Raw genomic sequence first — 26,174 nt, forward strand, 5'->3', positions numbered from 1 at the left:
CAGGAATTACTTTTGTTACCATATACACAAAACCAGATAGGACCAATTCCGATAAAGACAATTGAAGGGGAGGTGCTGGGGAGGATCTTCACAGCCAGTGGCTTTGTTAAGATACTTTACATCTGAAGTCCATGGACTGCCATTGTCTGATCACTGCAGTAGCATGTCTTTAGTAATAAGGACCCTGAAACAAATAGCTGCCCTCGGTGGCATCAAATCAAAGGCAAAACATTTTTCCTGGAAGCTTTAGAATCACTTAAAACAACACAACACACCTACAAAAACAGATCGGCATAGGATCAGATAAGTAGAACATTATAGGAATACTCAGCAAAACACTTATATAAGAGATCATGACAAAATAAAAAGTCCGTTACTGTGAGGCTAAATAAGGAAAATCTTTAATGTCTCATATAAAGTTTATAAAGTTGTCCTGAGCTCTAATAAAGTTACCTTGAACTCTGATCCAGCTCATTATGTACGAGTGAATAATTTTATATTCATCTTTTCTTTTTGCTAAAACATTTTATTGATTTTTTTTTAAAGTTACTTTGTACAGCAGTATCATTCAGCCTTGGAGAGCTAGAGAGAAACTTTGGGTGACCCGACAGCAAGTGTGAAAAATCGGGACAGCAGGTGGAGGGTAATAGGCACCTATATAAGACAAAGACCCAAATATCAGGACTGTGACTATAAAATCGGGAAATCTGGTCACCCTATCACTGGATGGCCCTGCTGAAGGTCGCAAAACAAACACAGGCAAATGTCTTGACCACCCACTGCAATGTTGGCTTTGTGTGACTCACACATTGCATTGCAAAGTTCCCTCAAGTGTCTTCTTACCTGTATAACTCCATGTCTTCTCTCCCTTGTCTCCCCCCACACCCGGTTCTGGCTGCCTGGAGGGGAGAAGAGGGATCCTGGCTGTGTAGTTGCTGAACACTAATTCACATGTCCCGGTCAGTATATGAGGGGCACTCTTCTGATCAGGGCTCCGTTCTGCCCAAGTTCAGGCTAAGCATGAGGAACTACGATCTGATCAGTGGACTCCAGGAAAGGTGTATGGTGGACTCTAGATATGCGTGTTTATTTTTACTTGTCTAATGTATGTTCGAATATGCCGATCTGTTTCCCATTAAATGATGAGTCTGTGAACTGCGCTCCAATCTGTGGGGGCATTACACTTGATAAGCCAAACTGAATCCTTCTCAGATTTTAATTCTAAGGTGAGCGTTTCATTCCTTTCATTGTATTTAATGTTTTTGTTCCCCAGTGAAATATTTTCAGCCTTTGGTTGACCAGCCTGAGCCCAGACAGGACATGAGCCAGTGGGGATTATCACCAACGAAGAATTTCAGGATTACAGCTGGTGCAAGCAGAGGTCATGGGGCTTTTCTCACTCCCTTGACTTGTTATCATTTACTCACTGAATTTCCCTTCCATTCCCCTGGTCACATGACTTGGCTGTATCTTGACAACTAATCTAACAGTTTTGAGGGCTGATTCTGTCTTTGAAACTACAGTACTTCTCCAGGTGCTAGAATGTGCTTGTGTCTCATAAGCCTGTGTATAACATACAGTTTTTCTTACACAGAGGCTAATCCTTCTACAGAATATATATACACAATGAAAAAAAATACAAAAACACAAACATACACAAATCCTCCATACAGTCAATACAATAAAGCTGTGTTTTTATGCATGGGTTCTACTGATAAGTGTATACTGTACAAATCGGATGATCTTCAGTGCTGTGGTTTACAATTTATATATTAATGAGCGTGTGGGAAACTCCTGACATAAATATCCAGACACTGGCTATAACACTGTACCTCCACGTGTTCTCATATATATGGGATTAAAACTGCAGAGGTGCTGAGGTACTCAGTACCTATATTTCCCACTGAAGTCAATACACAAGTGCTCAGCTGCCCTGAGGATTTGGCCCCAAGTAGTGTCCTGCATTACCAGCTATATAAATCCTGAATGATCATCAATTTTAGCGGCTGTAACATTTTTCAGTTGTGACCATTTAGTTTCATAACTCTCTGGTGAACTTCTGAGTGTTCTATCCATAGCGGCTTTTTTATTGTTCACATCCACAACTATCCTTGAACCAGAATAAACTATTAATGCTGTTTACCAGTGTATGATTTTCCCATACCAGGATATGGCACCGACGTGTGTGCAGTAAGCAGCCCATACGAACAAGCACACTCCATCTGGAAGCACCCCACCATCGTGGACATGAAGCAATACTGCTGGAAAGCGGGGCTGAAGGTACGACACTGCTTCCCTCCGCTAAAATTAGCTACTGAAAACAGCAACTGCTACAGTAACATTAGAACTCACTGTGCCTGCACTAAACGGATGATGCAGAACAGTTCAGAAAATTCCTTTGAACTTCTTTTTTAAAATGTCTTCCAGAGAAACAGGCCAGTAAATTTACCTCTCTGCCCCACAGCGATTTACCTCTCTGCCTGCTGCCCTGGGGACCCAAAACATACTGCTGGGGTGGGGGAAGAGGGGTCACATGACCAACTCTTGTGGCTTCCCTTTGCTTCCCCATCAGAAAGTCATTTTTTTTGCAGGGAAGCAAAGAAATCTGCGGGGGACATAAATTCTGTGCATGGGCGCTGTGCAGTATTCCTCTAGGAGTAACAATTAATCTGAAGCAGAACCAGGGTTAGAACTCCGGTATCCCAACTTCTGAGCCCGAACTTTAACCACAAGACGATGTTTTCTCTTCTGCATTCCTTCTGTATGCAGAATTCCCACTGATATCAAGCGTGACTCACTGGACATCCAAATGCAGGATTTTGCTCAATGGGCTAAATTCTGCAGTCCTTACTCAAGTGCATTCAATGGATGTTTGCTTAAGTAAACACAATGCGAATAAGGACTTCAGGATGGCTCTTTGTAGAATAAATATCAAATTAGAGAATTTTAAAGTTAGCCTAAGTTTGGTTAAAGAAATATCTGTTATAAAAAAAGGCCCTAACTAGCAAATAAAATAATGAAAATGAGTTATAAGACCAGAAAGAATGAAGTAGAGAGGATGTGTGGTTCAAAGAACAACTAATGAAATAAAGGGGAAGTTTTTAAAAAGAAGGCCTCTGATAGGATGACTGCAGATGGTTTTAAATAAGACAAAGACAATTTGTCTTAGAAGGAACCAACATGGACCTTTCCACCCCCTATACCAGTGTTATCTCAAAAATCAGGGCCTTTGTGGACGCAGGTGCAAGAGAAAAACTGATGGCCAGAAAGGAGGGGACGAGATAGAGAGGAAAGGCCTTGGGGAGAAAGGAGGTTGTAAATCTTAGCTGGATTAAGACTGGAAGTAAGGGGTGCACAGTCTCTGGTGTTTAGCTGAAGTTGATAATTGGCAATGACATCACTTGTTTGTTAAAGGATATAAAAAAGTGAACTCTTAAAGGATTCATTGCTAGTACCTGCCTGACCACACTGGAGCCAACCAAGATGGGTCTAAACACCCAGAGAGTTAGGCCGTTTGTAAATATCTTGATCAAATGCCTATAAAAATTTTGTTACTGTTTGGATGTAGTAAATTGCTTATTATTTAGGCTTTTTAGGCATCTTTAGAGCAATTGTATAAATATCATTTGGCCTTTGGATTTGCTAAAGGAGTTTACGGTTACATTAGCATTGTGGTAATACCATACATAAATAATAATAATTCCAACATCTCTGTGTATAAATCTCTAAAGCAATGGTGAGGCAGGGGAGAAGGGAAGGAAATCCCAGGAAACCAAAGCAAATGTAAAAGCAATAAGAAAAACAGGAGCTATTTTTATGTAACAATGCAAAAAAAGCATCATTCAATAAAATTACATCAGCCAAAGCAATGTAAGAAACACAATTATGACCCCTGGGCTTAGCAAGGAAAATGACTTCAATGAAAAATGTGATATTGCTTTGCGGAGTTGGCCGTTCTGAGAAGTACTTTGTTAGCTGCATTTTTAATTATGCTCTAATTACTTCTTACCAGAAGAGGCGACCAATTCAGATGCAAGCTGGGCAACAGACTGCAAGTGAACATAAATACTTCTAGTACTCTGTATGGCTTCCTCATATGGCTCACGTCCTGCAAAATGTTGAGGGCCCTCAGATTCCACTGAAGTCAGCTCCCGCTGGGGTTGAGGACACTCAGCACCACACAGGACTAGGTGATTGTTGGACCCATACAGGTTTCTGTTTCCAATTTCTGGTAGCATAATGAGGTACAGAGATGAGCTAACCTGCAAAATTTGCATCAGAGCTTTGCATGGGTGTGCAGATCCAGAGGTTTGATCTGACCCATTATAGGGACAGAAAGTAGTTCTAAAGAGAAGAGAGTTCTCATGGGTGTTTGGAATTAGGGTTTTGGTTCTCATCCATGCCTATATAGGAAGGATGTAGAAAAGATCTACAGAAGCACAACAGGAAAGGTAACCCACAGGAATGAACTTATATGAATGAAGCACCAGGGTTAACTGGGCCACATTCTATGGCCTGTGATTTACAGGAGGTCAGACTAGATGACCTAATGGTCCTTCTAGCTTTAAGATCTCTTAATCTATGAAAGAGCTGGAAAACCTAGGATTGCTTTTCTTGAAGAAAAGGCCATTCAAAGAGGATGTGATACCAAGTTAATTTGACAAGACCTATTTTCCATAAACCCAAATCCTGCTTCCACAGAAGGCAGTGGTAAAACTTCTATTGTGGACCAGAGGCATAGACTAAGATAAATTGAGCTAATTATGATAAAATAGTAAACGCCAGTACTCAGACACTTATTTTACTCAATGGCAATTAATTCATCCAAGTTCTATTTTAGACCGGAGGATCTGGGCGTAGATGCTTTTGAAAATCTCACTCAAAGTCAACAATACATAGGTATACAATATGTTAATTGCAAAAAAAAATTAAACGAAAAAATCCTTCCTCTTTTCTATTATGACAAAGGTCAGTCAAAGAGCTGTTAAGATGAATGAGAAGTTGGGAAGTTAATAAACTCATGCACTAGATGTGATTTTTAATGTACAGTTTATTCTTTATAATTAGAGAACATTATCTGTAAACATCTTAAATAGTCATAGCAATTTTTCATAGATGGCAAAAGATATTAATATGCTACTTTAATACTATTGGAAATGTACAGTTTTGTTGAGGGAAAATATTGTGTCCATCCTGCTGAGTGGTAGTAGATTTCAGGGCTTTGTAGTTAGTTTCTCACTCAAGAAGAAATCAGGGGGCTACAGAATGATCTCCCACCTCCGTGCAGCCAGTGGCCTGGCCCTACTGCCATGCTAGAGCCTCCTCATTTATTTGACAAATAAAATTTGCAGAATTTTAAAATATTGTGCACAGAATTTTTAATGTTTTGGTGCAGAATTCCCTCAGGAGTAACACTTAGAAAAAGAAGTTGTGAGAGCCTATATGTAATAGCACCAGCTGGTGACTCTTGCCACAACAATCTAAAATACTGAAAAGGAGCTAACAAAGGAAACACTTTTCTCAAATTATTTACCACAACAAACGGATTAGAACCTGTAGTGGCAGGAGCCCGAGGGTGGCTCATTCCCATGAGATTTCAGAGGCCAGGAAGGTGAGAAGGAGAGATTTATCTCAAATCAGAAATATTCCACCTCATTCCCTTTGGCAAGTTTGCCTCTTTCCATTGTTCTACTGTCACAATGATTACATGTGTGACAGCTGCACCTGTTCAATACTGTATGATTCTAATAACGCAGGAAAAAGGACAACTTCCTGCACCACTAGGCACTTAATCTCATGAGTAATTATTTACATGTCAGCACCTTTGGAACCTAATTTCGGCCTGGCACAGATATATGAAAATACTTCACAGTGTGAAATGTATGGGCTGTCCCTTTGGAAAGGGAATGGGGGTGGGGGAGCAGTTGGCGGAAATATGTATCAGCTTCACAGTACAGCCTCACAAATATCCCAAACCTGATGGCAACATTAGGACCAATTACTCAACAACTTATCTCCTATGTACTATGTCCAATACATTTTCTAGGAATACGGCAAGTCTAAAATAGAACTTGGAACTTGCTGGATTAACTAAACATCAGTGCTTAAAATAAGAATCCAGAGCCATGATACCACCTGCAGACAGAGTTGCTCTTCCTTTTATGTTTCTATGAAGTCAAGTAGGCCAATTCGGCACCGAAGTCAAAAGATTCTCAAGGCATGTAACTCATGCAAGGACTACTAACGGTAGTAGGAGCTACACAGATTGTGTCCTGGTCCAGTTAGTGTCCTGGTACTTTTTCCTAGAGGCGCTCTTTTACCAAAACATTAACATAAACATTAGAGCTATATGAGTTCTTCATTATAACCCTGAGTTAACAAGCCAAAATTCAGCCCATTTGTTAAAATGTTTGCCCATCGTTGAGATCAATTCTGTGGCAAGTTTGAAGCCATCTCTCTCCTTCCACGCAGTTGCTAATGATCAATCTACTTGGAACCAGGCAAACCACATCATTTTTGCTCAAGTGTTGCTTAGAGAGGTTTTGAATCCATACAAAATGAAACTCAGAGGGGGAGGACAGATGAAATTTCACTCTTTCTGTACGAAAGCATGAGTCAAATCTCTGACAAACTGGGAGCTAAAATGGATGAGTTTTGGACAATTCTAATAAACATTCCTCAAACTGTATTCTCATCCAGCAGCAATTCCCAGGTCTGCTGGAGGATATTAGTGAAGGGTTATAAGTCTTTTTCAGACTCAATTTAAACAAGAAAATCTCAGACCTTCCTACAACTGTCAGCCTGCACATCATGTCTTTCTTCAGATATAAATAATATTCTCTTTGGTTTCTAATGTAGTGTTCCCTCCTGTCTGGTTGAATCTATCCTTTCAATACAATTTAGAATCTGATCATTTAATAGTCATTCTTTTGTGGTTTAGCTAAATTTTGAGTGACTCCAGTCACCTCAAAATGTCTGTAAATATTTACATATACAGTCACAGCTCTTATGTCCATGATTTTTCACTGAAATAAATAAGTTTACAAAGAATGTTATTTCTCTTTGCTTTTTCTTTCCCCATCCTAAAGGAGTACACATCCTTTCCCATATCACAATGTAGCAATTCTTTGTACTTAATGCCTTCCATCAGAGGCACTCAAAAAGCATTACAAACATTAATGAAGCTTTATAAACACTTTCTGTGAAGCTTCAGAAGATTATTATACCCATTTTACAAATGGGAAGACTTAAATAGATAAGCTAAGTGACTGGGTTAGGACAGTGGTCTCCAAAGTGGGGTGCGCAAGATGATAGATTGGGGGGCACGGCAGGAGGAGCACTGCCGGAGGGGGAAAAAAGGGGGGGGGCGGCCCTAAGTCCTCCGGCCTGTGGAGGAGCAGGGTCAGCCGGCAGCCAGCCGCCGGAAAGAAGCAGCACTTTCCCCTTCAAAGCCGGCCGGAGAGAAGTGGCGCTTTGAAGGGGAAAGCGCCACTTCTCTCCAGCCGCTGGCTGTGCGGCTGCCCCTGCTCCTCCCGAGTCCTCCGGCCCGTGCTCGCAGGGCCGCATTCCGAAAGGGGCTTTAGAGCTGCAGGCCAGGGCCCCAGGGCCCCCTTAGCCCAGGGCCCTGAAGCCCCTAAAGCCCCTGCGTTCCGGGTGGCCCTGCCTGTTGGGGGGGGGGCAGCTCCCAGAATCATGGCCATAGGGGTGGTGCTGCGCTTCGCAGAGCCATCTGCACACCCCCTGCACCAAACAGGAGCGGCCCCAGGTAAGTGCTCTGCACCTCCTGCCTGCCCCAGCCCTGAGCCTCCTCCCGCACCCCCACCCTGAGTGCCCTCCCGCACCCTAACTCCCTCCCGGACCCCGGACCCCACCCTGAGCACCCGCTGTATCACAAAGTGTTAAACCAAGATTTTCAAAAATAATAAAGCATATTCAATCACATTGCTCTCACTAAAAATATTATTATTAATAATAAAAAAAATTTAGTGAGAGCAAAACGGTTTTTTTGCACCGTTAATGAATAAAATAAAATTTTAAAAATATTGTTTATTTCGTCTTTATCTCATCGTTTTTTAATTTCTATTTTTTGTGTATGTTTTATAATTTACACAATATATGAGTACAGAAGTACGTGTATATAATTTATACATAAATAAATAGACATATATTGGGAGTGCATGCTCAAAAAAATTTTACTGATAGGGGTCCGCGATCAAAAAATTTGGAGACCACTGGGTTAGGGCACATGGTGAATCAGTAGTAGAGCAGTATTGAACTCAAATGTCCTTATTCACAGAACACTACTCTACCCTGACTAGACTATGTTGCCTCTCATTTTCCTCTCTATTTTTCCTCTCCATTTGTTCTATTCTAGTCAGTTATAGATGGGCCCAACCCACAAAAATTCATAACTAGACGAGAACTTTTCCAAAATGTAGGAGTGTTCAGGTTTGAGGGGGAGTTTTGTTCCATTATAGGGATTGGTGCCATAGCCAGAGGTCAAATTCAGAACCACACTACCCCAAAATTTAGAAGTGTTCAGATCTACTTCAATAATCAGACTTCTCCAAAATAGCTTATAGTAACCTAAATGCCCTGGAATGGGGATGGACGAGGGAGGGTGCTCTTGGGCACAGTCTGAGAACCTAGAGAGACAGACTGGATGGTGCAATGGAAGAATCCACATCAGAGATATTCATTCATTCTCTGTGCTTCAGGATAATGTCTGGCTTCGCTTGCACAGTCAGCTCCATGACACCAAATCCAGAGATCACTTCACGAGAAATATCTGCTTGGCTTTTATCAGCTGACACCCTGGTAGGCTGCATTGTACATTGGTTTCTCAGGGGAAAAGGAAAGGCTCAGATAGCTGTTGTCCCTGGACCCTTGTTCTTTCAACACAGCTACTTGTCCGCAAAACGTACAGAAGTGCCTGAAATTTAAAATAAATTTGGCAAGTGTTGAAGAGCTGTTGCTATACTTATCTGACTTCCCACTTTAAACACAATGGGCTGGCAATGTCCATTACTCACTAACAACAGGCAATATTTAAAGGCTTTGTAGTCTACAAATGGGCCGGCCCAACAGTGGCAGAATTAATCAGAGGGAAGTTTCCCAGTCAGGAGGAGTCCAATAAGATCTCCCTTACTGTACTGTGGAGTTTTGTAGTTATCTAAAATTTCTCCTCACACCTCTATTGTGTGAAGTCCCTCAGAAAATATAATTTCTCTGCTCTCTGTAAGATCCAATGTCTTCAACTATTTTCCATCTCTCCATTATCCCCGGCTCTGCAGATATATTTTCTAGCTCACTAAGGTTCCAATTTTGTTCCAATTCCAAACTTCCACAAAATCAATAGGAGCTCTGAGTGTGCATTAATGGTGACTTTATTAAAAACACTACAGTATTCTGTAGCTATGCTTTTGTAGTGTTTTGAATAATTATTGTCAATGACTTTATTATTCTTTTTAACAAGAAAGGATCGGGCCCTTCATCTGTTTACAACTCTTATAAAAACAATAATTTCCATTTCAATTTGACCCCCAAATTAGATTAGGTTTAAAAAAAAACCCCACAAAAGCTAATAAGAATAAAAATGTAATTTTCCTGCCAGCCCATTTCAATTTAAATAATGTGTTCCGAAGCATTACACTTTCACTGCAGGACTGGAAAGACACAAAGGAATTGCTTGAGAGCGGCAATGTAGCCTAGTGAGTAGAATACAGCATTGGGACACATGGGTTCTATTCCCAGCTTTGACACTAACCTGCTGGGTAGCTTGGGCAAGCTGCTTTGCCTCTCTCTGTGCCTCAGTTTCTCCATTTGTAAAGTGGGGGCCATAATACTGAACTTCTTTGTAAAGTGCTTTGAGATCTACGGATAAAAAGCACCGTGTAAGAGCTAAGTATTATTATGATTAGAGAAGACCCAGGAAATGAAAGAAATGTGAAATGTAAACAAAAAACATAATCAGAGATCCAGACTTTAGATATGGATGAGAGCATCATATCTCAGGTTCTCAGATACTACAGTGTTGGGCATGGTAAAAGAACCTAGCTACATAGGTGAAATGATACCTGTATTGTAATGGGACTAACCAAGATGCCAGATCTGCATACTCTTAAATTTGGGTGGGGGATTGCAATCCAAATCTAAATTTTAGGTTGCTATTGCAATGGCCAAATTCACGGCTGGCATAAGAGAGAGCAGCTGTATCGCCCACAATGGAAATGTGCCCACTTACATCAGTGGAGAATTTGGTCCAGTGTTTGGATTTGACCTGCTGATGTTTAAAACTTCTGTTTGAATCCAGGAATTTGAATCCTAAGCACAAATGTGGAAAAGGAAATTAGATATTTAAAGGCTTTCACGTCAAACAATCTAAGGTATTATTAAAAACCCAGCTAAGGATCTTTTTTAACATGCGCTCTTCATTTTGACATGGTGGCCCTTTAACTGGCTCTCCTGGTAGGTGCTAGAAGCACTGACTCAGGAAATCAAGGTTCAGAAACAGGATCATGTCTTTGGGTTCAGGCCAAGAAGCGAATAGGACACTCTGAAAAAGGGAATCACTTAGATAACACAGACGATAGCACTCAGCTGTGTGCTGCAGAAGCATTGCTGACTGGCTCTGGGAGTAGGGCAGGAATTGTGCACCTGCCTCGCTGCTCACTTGATTGGAGACACGGTGCAAGTGACACCACTGAAAAACCAGGGAAGGGCATAAACCTGAAGGTGCAAGCTATCAATGCCACTGTCTACCCGCTCCAAAAATTCCCCTGGCAGATAAAGGGAGGAAGCAGCTGTAGCCTTTCCAGAGCTGTTGCCAGCCACTCACTACATCCCTTCCAAAGAAAAAGGAGAATTCTTTTAGAATGAGAAAAGACTAATCAGAGCATAAAAGTAGAATTATATATATATATATATATATATATATATATAAACATGAATGACTAATGCTCAGGGTATTGAAGTACTGCAAACATTATAGCTTGATTTCCCTATTGCAGCTACAAGACCAGGAGTCTGAAGAATACACCTTCTTTTAGGATTTGAAGAGGATGTATGATCATATTCACCTATAAAATGGACACAATGAATAATATATAAAATACATCTATGTAGTGATTGTGGGGGGGATGAGAGAGGGGGAGAGTGAATGGGGAGATAAAATAATGAATGTCTAATGGGGCTGCCACCGTTTCATATAACTTTTAAGCAATACAAACATGAAAGGATTAAACTGGTGGGACAGATGGGATCATTACTGAATAAGAAAAATTCATTTCTCCCTACGATGAACAGACACTGGAGCAGGAACAATGCAAGATTAATCTGGGTTGCAATTTGAGATTACGCTAAATTGCAAAATGCAGATCCAAATCTCTAAATAAAAATTGACAGTTGGGGTGGGGGGTTCAGATACAAGGTTTTAACTCAGACCATTGCAGAGAGAGCAGCCAGCTAATAAATTTTAGACCTGGATTCTGGACCTCCTCCTAGAGTTTGTCAGAAAATGGAAGTTTTTCTGCAGAAAATGTTGCATTTTCAGTGAAAAAACGAACAAAACAAAAAACTGGTCATAAACTTTCAGCTGAAAACTGAATATTTCAATTGGAAATGCTACTGTGCTGTCTCATGGGAATTGATGTTTGAGTACCTCGCGCTCCATTCTCCTCCTTGGGCCAAGTTACTTGGCCAGACTACATCTACCATCATGTTCCAATCTCTCATCTTTCTGAGCTACTGTGGCACATTATGTGAGTCCTTGGCCATGGTGCATCATGGGAGATGTAATCTGGCTACGAAATCCAGCCCAGACCCAAGAATGGAGGCATAAGGCACTCAACCTACAACTCCTGTGAGGCATGGCCATAACATTTCCCAATAAAATTATTTGGGTTTTGGCCAAAAACTAAAACCTTTTCAGTTTTTCAACCAAAAGAAAGTTTTCCACAGAAAGCAGGTATTTTTCATGAAAAGTTTTGTTTCGTCAAAAACGGAATGTTGCACTGAAAAACAGTTTTGGCACAAAATTTTCAACCAGCCGTTCTTCCTGAAGTTCAGGGGTGTTCAGATCCAGAGCTTTGGGTTTGGCTCTTCCCTAGCTTCAAGATACATTGTCAAGTTTTCATGCCAGTGGAGGAGTCAGACTGAATTTTTCCCAGAGTCTATGGTCAGTGTCCGCTGCTTTCAGTCACAAGTCCTGTGGGTGTGTCCTTGTCTCATTTCCAAAGCATGCTGCATCAGCACCAACGTTAAAGGGTTTGGAAGTAGCATAGGTAGCTATCACTTGGGAGATTTAAAACTAGACAGTACAAAGCACTAGCAAATGTACTGCAGAGAACAATGCTGGACTAGCAGATGGACTGGATAAACTAACATGCCTTCTCCATTGTATATTAAAAAACAAAACAAAGCTACTGAACTAACACATTACACTGCACACACAACTCTCTCCCTGGAAAGAGGATGAGAGAAAGAACAACCCACATGAGACAGATGTTAGTCACATCACTAAATGCACTTCTGGAAGGAGCTCAGATACCATGGTGATGAGGACAGTAAAAGAACCTATATATTACAAGACTAATGAGCCAAGTCAGGAAGGGGGAGCAAGAGCTGGACTAAGAAGGTAGGCACAGATCGGGGGAGATAGAATACTCCCACCTAGATCACAGTGTGGAATCAGAGATAGTTCACAGCTGCTGTGGTCTCCAGGCTTCTGTAGTCTCTGCATTGGGTGATGGATACAGGTGTTGGCCGCTGTGTGGATCCACTGGCCCTCTGATTATATAGGTCCCCTGGCTCTGCCGAGCAATCCCATGCATGTGGTGTCATAAGGATTCTCTGTGCCATGTGATGTGCAGGGAACACGGACTTTGAGGCCAACGTTCTTAGGAAACAGTAATGTAGGATTTATAATACCCTCAAATAGCTAGGACTAAGTTTTAAATTTTCTTTGAAAGATGGCACTTTCAATATAAAGCCCCTTAATGCCATGCTGGCACTGGTTCAGTACTGACTCAGAAATATAAACAATTATGGAACTCTTTGTATATAAACCCATTAGAAATCTATTTCATTTTCGTGAAGATCAGAATCTGGAATCCTAATTGGCATCTATTATTACAAAGCTTTCAGATCCTGGCCATTAAATTTACATGAGCTAGAAATGTGCCGAGTGAACGTAATTGTGGTCACTGTAAACATGTGCAAATGGGAGCCAGCAACCCTCAGTTTGAAAGAGCAGTCAATTATTCTGCAAGCATGCGTTGCCCCAGATTAGTGCTGAGCTCAAAAAGCCTGATGAACAGAGGCCATTACTTCTTTGTTACCTTACATAAGCTCCTTTGCAACTTTTCTTGACTTAATATCAACTTATTATAGCTTTTTCATGGAATAGACAGCAGGGGGCTTAATTATTTTCTAGCAATTTAATTTCAATGCACACAGGGAGGCAGCTTGATGCAGCAAATCCTCCATGAAAGGAACTCCTATGGAGTTCAATGGGTGCTCCGTCAGCACAGAAAGACTGGTAGGCTCCAAACCGTGGAAGCAGTCTTTCAATGACAACAAAGACACTCACAGAGCAGAAAGCCCCCTTTTTTGTTGTCTTGAAAAAATATCTTTTGTCTTCTTAAATCTGCATAAAAGAAACTCCTTTGTTTTTCTCAAATGAGTTTTAAGGTTGTTGGGCTTACAAAGCAGTCCCGGAGACTGAAGTCTTCTATTTATCCATAGAACAGGCAGCAGTTAGAGCTGGATGGGAAACAGTCTTACCATCCTGCAATGTTTTTTTGAGATTTCACTAGTTTTGCTGTTCTGTGTTGGCATTATACTGAGACCATTCAAATTTCTCCCAGAAAACCAAGAAACCCACCCCCAAAATAGCCAATAGGTCAGTGGTTAGGGTACTCATCAGGAAGGTGGAAGACCTATATTCAAGTCCCTGCTCTCCCTGACTCAGATTCTTTCTTGCTCTCTAACTTCCACTGAGGACCTGAGAAACTTTTCCTGTCAAAAAATGGTAGAAGCCAACCTTTTCCTGTGAAAAATGTTGGCTTTGAAAAATTGGCATTTTCTGACAAAATACTGTTTTGTCAAAAAATCCCAACGAGCTCTAGCAGCACTGCTAGCTTCTTCTCACCGTGCAGACCAGGTGAGAAAACTCTGACCTGCAGACATCATCTTTAAGGGGATACAATGATAAAGAAGTCTGCATGCCTAATTCTGTTACCCTATTCATGTAAAGTAGTACCTAACTCTGCAAGTGATTTCACTTCAACCAATAGGACTATTGCATAGTAAGGTACCGCTCAATGTGAGTAAGGGTGGAAGAACTGGGCAATCTGAGGGTCAGTTTTATGATGTGGACCCTTTTCCACTAGGAAATGAACTGAGATTTCCAACTCAAACTCATTCCTGTAATTGTTGAAGCTATTATATTTTACTCACACGATCTGTGTATGCTCTCTACCAGCTCAATCTTTTTTCACTTCTATCGTCTCTTTTAACATGAGCATCTCAAAACATTTTGTGAACATTATTTAGGTTTCATGACAATCCTGTGAGGCACTATCTCCATTTCTTACAAATTTCAAAACTGAGGCGCAGAGGAAGCAAGTCACTTACCCTAGGTCAGACAACAAATTGGTTGCATAGCAAGGAACAAAACCCTCTTCCCCACTAACTCCTCGTCCCAGGCTCTAGTTACTATACAACGTCTCCACTAAAATATTCCCACATATTAACTGATCAACGGTAAATGAGCAAAAGTGAATATCTGACGGACTTTATCAGAGAATCTTAACATTTGCAAACTGTGTCTGTGGGGTCTCAGAGGAGCATGTTTCACACTGAATAGCCAAAGCACCTTTTGCAATTCTGATTCACAGAAGAAAAGCAGAGAAGACTTGAGATACACTTTCACTGGGTCTCAGTTGCCACTAAGATCTTCACAATGTAAAAAGCATCCATCTTTTCAAGCCATAGCAATTTAAAGAGGCATATGACTTTTACTAGAAAATACAAAGAATTGGCAGGCATCACACCATATGAACAGACATCATATCCTATGGTACAAGATATCTTGGAAAGGTTTATAATCAATTAAGTTCCTTATAGCTAGACAAGTTTTGGTTGGCTGTAATTCAAGGCTCAGTTATATTGTCTGCTACACCACAGGGTTTATTAATGCTAGCTCTAATTTCTGTTTTCACTATCTATTCCAAAACCACCCAGCTAATTAAAGACAAAGAATTTTGATTAAATTCCTTGCTTAGTGCCCAATTCTTTTCTCAGATACACAAGCACAACACCCACTGAAGTCAATGGGTGTTTATTCCCGAGCAGGACTGGGCTAGTATCAGATTTTTGCATTTATGCTGACACAGAGCACTTCCAGATTGGAAGAACGTATATCAAGCCATACAAACATTAAGCTATATTGGCCAGATTCTCATTTAGAAAGACTGGTGTAACTTCATTCCATTCACTGGCATTACTCTTGATTTACATCAGTCTTGCTGAGATGGGAATCTGGCCTTATGCCCATAGATCTCCAACCATTATAATGAGAATACTTTTTTAAGGCTGTATTGACTTTGGCTCGTAAAATACACAGAAAATTATTCTCTTTTTGGCAGAGCCATATAATCAAATTCCACAGAAATCTGTGTTGTATTAAATGGAATTTTTTTCTTTTTTCATCATGATAAATTAAGCACATTCCATAAACTACCGATAATCTGCACACTATACAGTAGACTTGTGCAAGTTCACAATTGCAACCATGGCTTTCACCCATCAGAAACAAAAATTACAAAGCATTTGGTAATGTATACATAAATACAAAATGTTTGGTAACATATGGCAAAAGGAATGACAACAATGTGCCCCCAGATCACTAATGCAAGCCAAAAAAAAAACAAAAAAAACGACAAGAGCATCATTTATTAATTCTGCTTTAAAATTCAGGTCCAATTTGGGTAGCTCCATTGAAGTCAATAGTCAATGGAGCTGTACTGATTTACTCCAGCTGAAGATCTATCTGATCTTAAGTGTTTTAAAAAGAAACTGATTGATTTCCCAGTGGACATTAATTAGTTCTGTGACCATCAGCAAAATGCTGCTCTGAAACATGTTTAATTTCATAAATAAATAATAATATAATGTGCACTGCTTCAAACAAAACCCTCACAGCACTTCACAAACATTAATGAACTGAGGCTTGTAATATTTCTCTGAAGTGGGTAATTGCAGTATTATCGCAATTTTACAGATGGGTAAACAGAGGTACGGAGAGATTAAGGGCTCAATTCTACCCTCAGTTACAATGACTGTGAATAAGAGCTGCCCCGCTATAATTAAAGGCTGAATTTGGGCCTAAGTATTCAAGGGTTGCTTGAAGTCACACAGCAATTCAGCAGCAGTGCCTGCCAGGAACAGGATCCAGAATTCCTGACTCCCAATCCTATGCTTTAGCTACCAGACAAAGTGTTCAAAGTCATAACAAATGTGACAAAAACTAGAACTTTTAGAGATCTTGTTTAATGGTAAGCCACACTTTCCATCACCTCCAGCTAGGGTTACCAACTGTCTAATCCAGGGGTGGGCAAACTTTTTGGCCCGAGGGCGACATCAGGGTGCAAAACTGTATGGAGGGCCGGGTAGGGAAGGCTGTGCCTCCCCAAACAGCCTGGCCCCTGCCCCCTACCACTTCCTGCCCCCTGACTGCACCCCCTCAAAACCCCCGACTCATCCAAACCCCCCGCTCCTTGTCCCCTGACCGCCCACTCCTGGGCCCTCCCACCCTTAACTGCCCCCCAGGACTTTACCACTCCCAGAAGCGGGTCAGCACGTCCCTGCGGCCCCTGGGGGGGGCAGGGGACTTTGCGTGCTGTCCACTCCTAAAAGCGCCGCCCCCGCAGCTCCCATCTAACCCCCCCGTTCCCCATCCCCTGACTGCCCAACCCCCTAAACCCTATCCACACCCTGCACCCTGACAGGCCCCCCAGGACTCCCACACCTATCCAACCCCCCCTGCTCCCCATCCCCTGACCACTCCCCACCAGAATCTCCGCCCCATCCAACCACGCCCTGCTCCCTGTCCCCTGACCACCCCGCCCCCGGGACCCCGTGCCCCTTATCAAACCCCTACCCTCCTTATCATGCAGCTCAGAGCAGCAGGAGCTCGTAGCCCTGCTGCCCGGACGGAGCCAGCTGTGGTGCCCGCACGGCAGCGTAGCTGCAGGGGAGGGGGGACAGCAAGGGAGGGGCCGGGGGCTAGCCTCCCCAGCCAGGAGCTCAAGGCCAGGCAGGACGGTCCTGCGGGCCGGATGTGGCCTGTGGGCCGTAGTTGCCCACCTCTGGTCTAATCGCACAAACCCAAACACCCTTGCCCCACCCCCTACCCCGTCCTTTCCCCTGCCCTGGCCCTTCTCTGAGGCCCCACCCCCCACTCACTCCATCCACCCCTCTGTCACTCGCTTTCCCCCACCCTCACTCACTTTCGCCAAGCTGGGGCAGGGAATTGGGTTCCCGGCCAATGGGAGCTGCAGAGTCGGCGCAGAGGGAAGGGGAAGCGCACAGAGACCCCCTGAGCGCCCCTGCGCCTGGGAGCTAGAGGGACGTGCCAGTCGCTTCTGGGAGTCACGTGGAGCCAGGGCAGGTAGGGAGCCTGCCATATGTCCACTGTGCTGCCAACTGGACTTTTAGCGGCCTATTAAAATCTCCTGGATTGGTTTCAGTAGCCACCGTGAGATTGGTTCCGATTCCGGGAGCCCCCTGGCCAATCTGGGAGGGTTGGCAACCGTACCTCCAGCCAGCCTGCTTTGAAGAGTTGACACTAAAGATTCCCCACACCAAGAACTCACTGAATTTAATCTTAAGAAACTATACTAAACGGTAGAAAAATACCTCCCTAATGTTGAGATACACCAGTACTAAGGCCACTGTTATTCCCTTATTGTTATTATTATCAGTATTACAGTATGACCTAGCAAACTCACCTGAGACCAGGGCAATGTGCTAGGTACTTACATACACATAGTAAGAGACAGTCCCTGCCTCAAACGGCATATAATCTAAATACACAAGACACAACAGTCCTTGGAGTAGGGGGACTAAACACCAGGTCTTCCATCTCTCAGGTGGATGCCCTAACCACTAGATTACAGAGTCATGCTCACTTTCTTTGTCCCAATGACTCTTTAAGTATTTATACACAATGGAAGAGCATCAACAGGCAACACTGAGACCCATTTAATCCCGTAACGTAGGACTTAAGTGATACACAGACTTTGTACTGCCCCCCCTGCACAGAGGTGAATTTACCCCAATGTCTGGGATACATGCTTTTATCTTCTATAAAGCCAAAAGAAAGAAGGAATATCATTGCATCTCAATTAATGACCTCAGGGTCCGAGATGATGGAGATAGAGGGCCTGATCCAACACTGCATAAAGAGTGTTTTCCACTTGCCTTCTATGGCTAGTGTAATGGAGCAGAGAATCAGGCCCACAGTGTCATTTATTAACCATATGCTATTACACATTCCACTTAACAAAGAATAGCATTCACACATAGGTATTGTAGTTGGAGCTGCCCAGTCAAGAGTGATGCCTTCAGGAGACCCATCAGAAAAATATTAAATGACCAAGAAGGAGCAGAGGAAGGGGAAAAAATATGATCCTGAAATCTGAAATGACAAATGCCTCCCGAAGTGCAAAGCCATCTGCACAGAACATTCAGAACACGCCTCACCTGTGTAGTGTACCACGCACGTCTGACCCTTCTTTGGAAATGTCCGTCCTGTTAAAAATAGAAAAGTATATTTTTAATAAGTCTTTGATTAACCATCCTGTGTGGGAAAGATTCGCTTTTAGTAGCGGTGAGCTCAAGAGGTTAGACTGGGGTTTGACTCTAGGACTGCTTTGAGTCTGGGTGTCATTTTATCTTAGTCACCAATATTCAGGATGGGAGTGAAATGGTTTAGGATAAAAGGTCCCCTATTTAGTTTAGGAAGACATGCTTTCTTATATTAATGTGGTTTTCTCCTTTCTGTCAAATCTAGTATCTTTTCTTACTAGCTTTAAGATCTGATTTGTCCTCCTACAACTGCAGGGGGATGGCCTCTGGAAAGACATCATGAATTATAATTAAGGCTGCGATTCTTTCACGGAGGTCAGAGAAGTCACGGATTCCATGACTTTCCGCAACCTCTGAGTTCCGTAGCAGCTAGTGCAGCTGACTTCAGGGCCGCCCGAGCAGCCGGCTCCTGGGACAGCTTCTCGGGGGCCCCACGGCCAGCTGCACCGGTCACTCGTGGAGCAACCTGTGACCAGCTGCTCCAGTAGTCCCTGGGGCCAGCCACACCAGCCACTACTCAGGAGACCCTGGGCAGCTGGCTCCGGGGACCGCCCAAGCAGTGGCCGGTGCAGCTAGTCCCACGGACCACCCAAGGAGCAGTCCTGGGGGCAGCTCCGGGGAGCGCCCAAGCAGCGGTCCCGGGGGCCGCCCCGGAGCCAGCCACACTGGCCACTACTCAGGCGGCCCTGAGGAGCTGGCTCTGGGGACCACTGGAACCGCGGCCGGTGTGGCTGGCTCCAGGGAATGCCCAAGCAGCAGTCCTTGGGCGGGAAGGGGGTGCCCTGGGGACCACCTGAGCAGCAGTGGTCCCAGAGGCCGTCCAGAAAGCGGTCCCCAGGAGCAGTGGCCAGGAAACGGTCAACCCCCAGCACTGGAGTAGGGCCTTCTCACATCAGGGGCCCCCCGGAGCAGCGGGGCCCCAGAAGTAGAGATTTAGTCAGGGGTATTTTTGGTAAAAGTCATGGACAGGCCAGCCTGTGAATTTTTAATTTATTGCCCGTGACCTATCCATGACTTTTACCAAAAAAATAAATATCATGAATAAATCTTAGCCTTAATTATAATCGTTTTTAACTTCACTTAACCTATATTTTGCTATTGTTCACAAATGAATAACATTACACTATGAAGATGTGGTAAAGTAATGTGTTTGTATTCATAATTCCAATACTTTTTACTTAAGCCTACTTTAATAAGAACACATATAATTAGCAAGTGGCAATCGTTTTAAAAAAAAAATCCCATCTCCTACAGTGCAAATGCATTTTCAGATCTGCAGTCACATGAGATAGTAAAGCACTGATGGGTGAAGAGAGATCTTGGTAGCCGCTTGTTAAAATGTTGACACCAAGGGCAAGAGATCTGAATGATTTCGCTGTCACTGACAACAGTTACCCCGGCCATTCTCCCACTCTATATATTGCTAAAATAACCCCTGCCAACAGGCTTGGACAGATCTATAAAGCTACAGGACAATTTTTTAGGACGTACCCAAAACCCTCCTAATAATGGCAAGTTAAAACAGACACCATTGATTTGTGTATCTGAACTGGCAGACAGAGGCCCCATGTTCAACAGAACTTTGATCCACAATCCATCAGAAGGCCCCACAGTAGAGAACAGCAGGGTCAGGAAACCAGAAATTGGGGATTCAGGTAGGAGCATAAGCTGATCCTGCCTGCCTTCTATTGCTTCTTCTGCCTGAATGTAGTGTGCTAATGTGTTGTGCATTATATAGGCTATGAGCTGAGATACCCAATAATGCATAACAAGGTAGTGTGCCAAAGCCAAACACCATGAACAGCAAATGGCAGGAGGACAGAGCCTATGATAGGCCAAGCACTGAGGCAGGTAGGTTCAACAGAGAATCACAATACAAAATGGTAGCTGTGGTGCTCTTTACAACCTATTGTCTGGTCTATTTAGATTGGAAGATTACTCCTGGAGGAATCCTGCGCCAAAAAAATTAAAAATTTTACATCAAAAAAGTTAAAAATTATGTGCACAATATTTTAAAATTCTGCAAAGTTCTGAATATTTTATTTGTCAAAATATAGTATAATCACACCATTTGCAATTATTTTGGTAATTTATTTCAAAATACCTGTAAGCAAGTATGTCTCTAACAATACAGACAACAAAAAAGATTCAGGAAATGTTTTTTGACAAATAGATTCCTTACTGGGCATATTAGCACATCTATACAGCTCCACAGCGAGCAAGAAGGACAGTCTCACACGCATGCCCAGCCCTGCTCTTCTCATCCATGTGTGGGGAAGCAGGCTCAGCCCAGCAGGATCCAAGTGTGGAGGGGCTTGGTGTGGGGGGATCTATGTGTTGGGTGAGAGGGTCCTGCTTAGGGCAGGGTGTGGGGCAATCTGAGTGTCGGCAAACTTTTCCCTTAGCAGGAACTCCAGAAAGGTAGTCACATTTTGAGGAAGGATGTATTTTCCAGGGTCAGCTCGGTAGCTGACCAGCCATTCCCCTCATAGATGTGCTGTTCAGTCACCATAAGTTTGCATACTTCAGCAGCATATACACTGAGGACAGAATTGCAGCCCGGGAGCAGACACTTGCATTTCAGTTCCAGGAACAAGAACATCGGCTGAAAGAAGATGTCAGAGCACAGCAGAAAAACCTGTTTGAATGGCTGCTTTCACTAACGGCCACAAGATTGCAGGCTCCTGCTGTGCCCGCACCATGGCATGAGTCCAGTCCACAGTACCATGAGCTGCATACCGGGAGCACTTTGGACAATTCCATGGTTGGGTGGCCCATGCAACTGGGACTTAACAGCTGCTGGACAGGGCAAATCTACCCCCCAGCATACTTTCACCCCTGTGGTGACCTCCTTTCCCTTGCAGTCTGCCACACCCTGGAGGCCTCCACAGCCATGCACCGGTGAAAAGGGCATGCCACATGCACAAGAAAAGGAAAGGAGAACATGCCAGCTGACTCACAAAATTAGGGGATTTTTTGATGGTCCTGTTTGCACCATTCAGTGTTTGGTATATGCACTTTGTTTTATTACTGGTTGTGGTGTTGGTTTATTACTGTTTGGTATGCAGGCCTGCCTCGCAATGCTCCATTATTGTTATTTTTATTATGCAAATAAAGGCTTGTATTTTATTAGGAAAGTTTATTGTGCTCACTACATCACATCTTATAATGTGTATTTTGAATAATAAAGATAAACACAAGGTAAGGCAAAAGTTGTAACCAAACAATTTCTCCATACAGCTATGTACAGCAATCAATAGTAAATGCACTGCTCCCCCCACACATTACATTAAGAGTCATGTCATCCAAAATTCATGACAATCAATACCTCCCCCGTTCACTGTGTAAAGTGACAGTGCACCCCCTTTCATTGCATGATGTGACAGTACCTCATTTACTGTAAACATTGCTGGACAAAAACATTCATAAATGTACTATTCTCCCTCTTCCATTGGTCCATGCAAGTCCATAATGTGGGATCACAGGGCATCCCTGATTTCCGTTGCCTGTTCCAGCTGTGAGATCAGTGCACTTTCTGGTTGAGTGTACCTGTTCAGCAGTCCATTACTGTCACAGGTCCATTCAGGGGCAAATGGCCCCCCTTTGACCTCAAAGACTGTGCCCAGCAAGGCACAATAATTCAGACATCACTGACGACACTGGAATCCAAGTGGGTCTGTAGACCATGCCAGCAGGATTTCAACCTGCCAAACGCACATTCAACCACCATTCTACACCTTTGGAGAGTGTAATTAAACTTTCTTTTGCCAGGTCCTCTGAGATCAGTATATGGTTCCATAGGCCAGGGCAAAAAGGGGGTATGCAGGATTTCCCCAAAATAGCAGTGGGGACAGTAACTCCATTTATGACAGTGCCATTTGGTGGGAAGAGTGTCCCAGCCTGTCCATGAAGGTAGACTAATGACGATGTGATCCTACCAGTCTGTGCCTGTGGCCCTGCTCCAGTAACACGGGTCTATGTAGAGGGCATCAGCAGCTATACCAAAAGTCATGAGGAGCATCAGCCAGTTCAAGTTTTCCATGTCTGTATCATTATCCTCCTCTTCCACCATTAGCTCTGGCAGGTGCCTTCAGTGGGTCAGAAAACGCCACCAAAATGTCCACCAGCATCTCATGAAAGCTCTGCTCATTTCCTGAAACAGGAGCAAAAACCCAAGCAAGAAAAGTTCTTCAAATTATGACTCCTAGTTCTGACTGCTGGGAGCATGTAGATCAAAAGGACAGCTCAGCAGAATGTGTTGGTGGGCTGCAACAATGTAGACAGTCAAGTTTTCCCATGGTGCACCACAAAGGGCTAGAAAGTGGTCACATTTCAGGAGTGTGCTAGGTAGTCTGGGATGTGATTGGTTGGACTTGGGGATATAGGTAATCTGGGATATGATTGGAGCCCCGGTGTGGGGCCCAGGGTCAAAAACTCTTAACCTAAAGTCATCAATGAGTGTCAATGCTCAACCCCTGAGCTTTCAAAGCCAGGGTCTGTGAATTCGAGTCCCACTAACCCTGGACTTACATTGCAGTGTAAACATTCTCTGTCTGTACAAAGCCTAGCACAGACGGGGCCCTGATCTCAGTAGGTACTACTGTAATATCACAACTAATAACACCGCCAGGTACGATGCCAATACAATCCAGTTAAATAATGCCCCATTCAATGTGGAAGTAGAGCAGAAAGAGTGTGATACAAGTGATCGGTGGCCCATATTCCACCCTGGCATAAATTGGTGTAATACTATACCACCAAAATCAATGGAGATGCATCTTCTTATACCAAGGCTGAATTAGGCCTGAAGATGTTAAGACCATCAACTAGTCACTACAGCAAATTGACTTTTGAGTGGATTTGAGGGCAATAGTGCTTACTGGTTTTGGTTTTAATGACACTGTTTAAATCACTTGGATTGGATTAAGGTTGGCAACCAGGAGAAATCACATTTATAACTTTATTTTGAACAGCATCTTTCATACAAACCATATCGCAATACACTCTAGAGATGAATAATAAAATGGCAAGGCTAAATTCTGCCCTCACTTACACTTACAATAGAAGAACAGTACATATATCAATGGAGTTACTCTGAATTTACAGCACTATAAATTGGAGCAGAATCTGGCCCACAGAGCTAAACCATAGCAGATGAGAAGACAGTTAAAAGACATAGGCAAGGGGGGAAATGATGTTGGGCCAACAGAGTTAAGCCAAGGATGAATTTGGCCCATTATATAGATACGTATGGCTCTATATAAGTACTGACCAGAGATTGTAGAAATCCGTTTGCCATGGAAAAATGCAAAATTTGCATTTTTAAAGAGAATCTTTAGTTTTTACATTTTGTGAAAAAATAAAAACATCTATAGTAGAACCCTGGTTATCCGATCTAATTGAGACTGGGGTCAGATCAGATAATCAGGAGAATGGGCGCGGCTCCGGCTGTCTGGCCTGGGCGGCAGGGCTCTGGCTGCCAGCTTAAAAACTGTAAATATATTTATAAAACATTGTGTTCAACTGATACCTACATATATTGTGGCTAGGAAAACTAAAGTTCAGCATTTCATTTTAATCATGGAAAAACATGGATTTTTATGTTTTTTTATTAGAGAACTTTGGGGTTTTTATCACAGAAAATGAGGGTCCCTGGTAATGACATTTGTCTTCAAGAGTTATAGGATGATGTTCTAGCACCAGAGTGGAGCAGCCACTCTGAAAAAGTGATCCCATAAAAACAAAGATTAATACACTCTAATCTGGTCCGGTCAAAATGCGAGTGCCATCTGAAGTGATCCCGACATAAATGGCCTATGGTACATGAAAAGGTTTGGAAATAAATTTAGGAAACTTTGTTACCATGCACGTTAAATGCCAATGTTCGCCACAGCCACACACACTAATCAGCAATCATTTATTAAGTTGTTTTCCACCCTCTACAGAATTTAACCCTTGCTGCTGCTGCCCCAATAATGCCTGATCGAGAGTGCGATTCAAAAGTGAACCTGCTTTCGCTGCTGACTGCTAAGGCTCACATTTTAAAGTGGGCGTGCACTGGACTATAATTTGCTCTCGTTACTAAATTACTTCACTGCACTTGGATTTATGCAGCTGTCAGCAAATGCCATTTAAATATCCCAGACTATTCCCTGCCTCTGCTGTTGCCACCAAGGGAGCCGCAGACACTGCAGCCTACTGATCCCAGAGAACCTAGTCGGCTTTCCTTCTGTTCCTCTGATCCCACAGACCTTCCCCCCAAACCTCTGATCCCAGAACCCTCAGGCTTTTACCCTCCCTGATACTAGGGATGTCACCCACACCCCTTTCTCCCCTGCAGTCTTTTATTTCTTCTTCAGATGTTGGGCACTCCTAGGTTTCCCTTCATTTGGTCTCATATCATCTTTTGATGCCGGAACTCCTGAGGCTGCAGTGATTCCAGATAACCCTTCCTGATTCTGGAGACCCTAGACTCACTGTCTTCTCTAATACTAGATCCCGCTCCTAATCCCAGAGACTCCTGAGCTTCCTCTGATTCCATATCCCCACCCCCAATGCAAGACACCCTTGTACTTCTGCCCCCTCTGACCACATATCCATCCTTCCTCTTATCCACCTCCCACCCCCACTCCTGAAGCCAGAGACCCCTGGACTCCTTCCTCTTCTGATGCCAGAGAATCCCTGGCTCCCTCTGATCTCAGATTTCTCTTACTCTCCTGATGCAAGAGACCCTTGGGCTCCCCCTTCCTCCGAACCGAGATTCCCACTCCCCCTCCAGAAACCCTTCCCCTGCACTGGCCCTTGATCCCGGATCCCGCCCCCACGCCCAATGCCAGGGGGCTCCCTCTCTTGCGATCACAGGCACCCCAGTACCACCTAAAAGCAAATCAGGAGAGAGAGAGAGACCCTACCGTCTCCAGGGGAGATTGTCTCAATTTCCACTCCCATTATTGCACTGCTGGTCTGAGGCAACACAGAGCAATTCTGGCTGCTGCCTGGGTCACCCTCGGCGTTCAGCGGGGCACTACCCTGGCTTCCCCACGCCTGGACCCTCCGCTGAATGCATTCCCCTTCCTAGCTGACTGACAAGGAGCATCACAGCTGTCCGTCACACGCTTCCAGCCAATGCAAAAGCTGGGGTGGGTGGGGGCTGCCTACTTGGTCACCCAATCCCCCTTCTCAGCTGCACAGGAAAGGCAGGTCCCTCAGAGGGGCTGGGAGATGGGAGTGAGGGGCAGGCCTCCCAGGCTGTAGTTGGCTGGGATTTGCTGCTGCATGAAGCATTTAAGGACTTGGCACTTTAA

At 43.5% G+C, this 26,174-nt stretch overlaps 1 protein-coding gene across 1 annotated transcript in view; it reads right to left on the reverse strand.

Moving 5' to 3' along the window:
- The window catches only part of FKBP1B (FKBP prolyl isomerase 1B), a 46,487-nt gene extending 20,582 nt beyond the window's left edge, over window positions 1-25,905 (reverse strand). The window contains exons 1-2 of the mRNA XM_073335094.1: window positions 25,782-25,905; window positions 18,766-18,813 (exon numbers count right to left, since the gene is read on the reverse strand). Coding sequence (XP_073191195.1) covers window positions 18,766-18,813; window positions 25,782-25,818 — 85 coding nt within the window. The 5' untranslated portion in view covers window positions 25,819-25,905. The remainder of the gene's footprint in view (window positions 1-18,765; window positions 18,814-25,781) is intronic.
- Between the last annotated feature and the right edge of the window lie 269 nt (window positions 25,906-26,174).

This window comes from Lepidochelys kempii, chromosome 3 (assembly GCF_965140265.1).
Source record: "Lepidochelys kempii isolate rLepKem1 chromosome 3, rLepKem1.hap2, whole genome shotgun sequence".
Taxonomy (NCBI): domain Eukaryota; kingdom Metazoa; phylum Chordata; order Testudines; family Cheloniidae; genus Lepidochelys; species Lepidochelys kempii.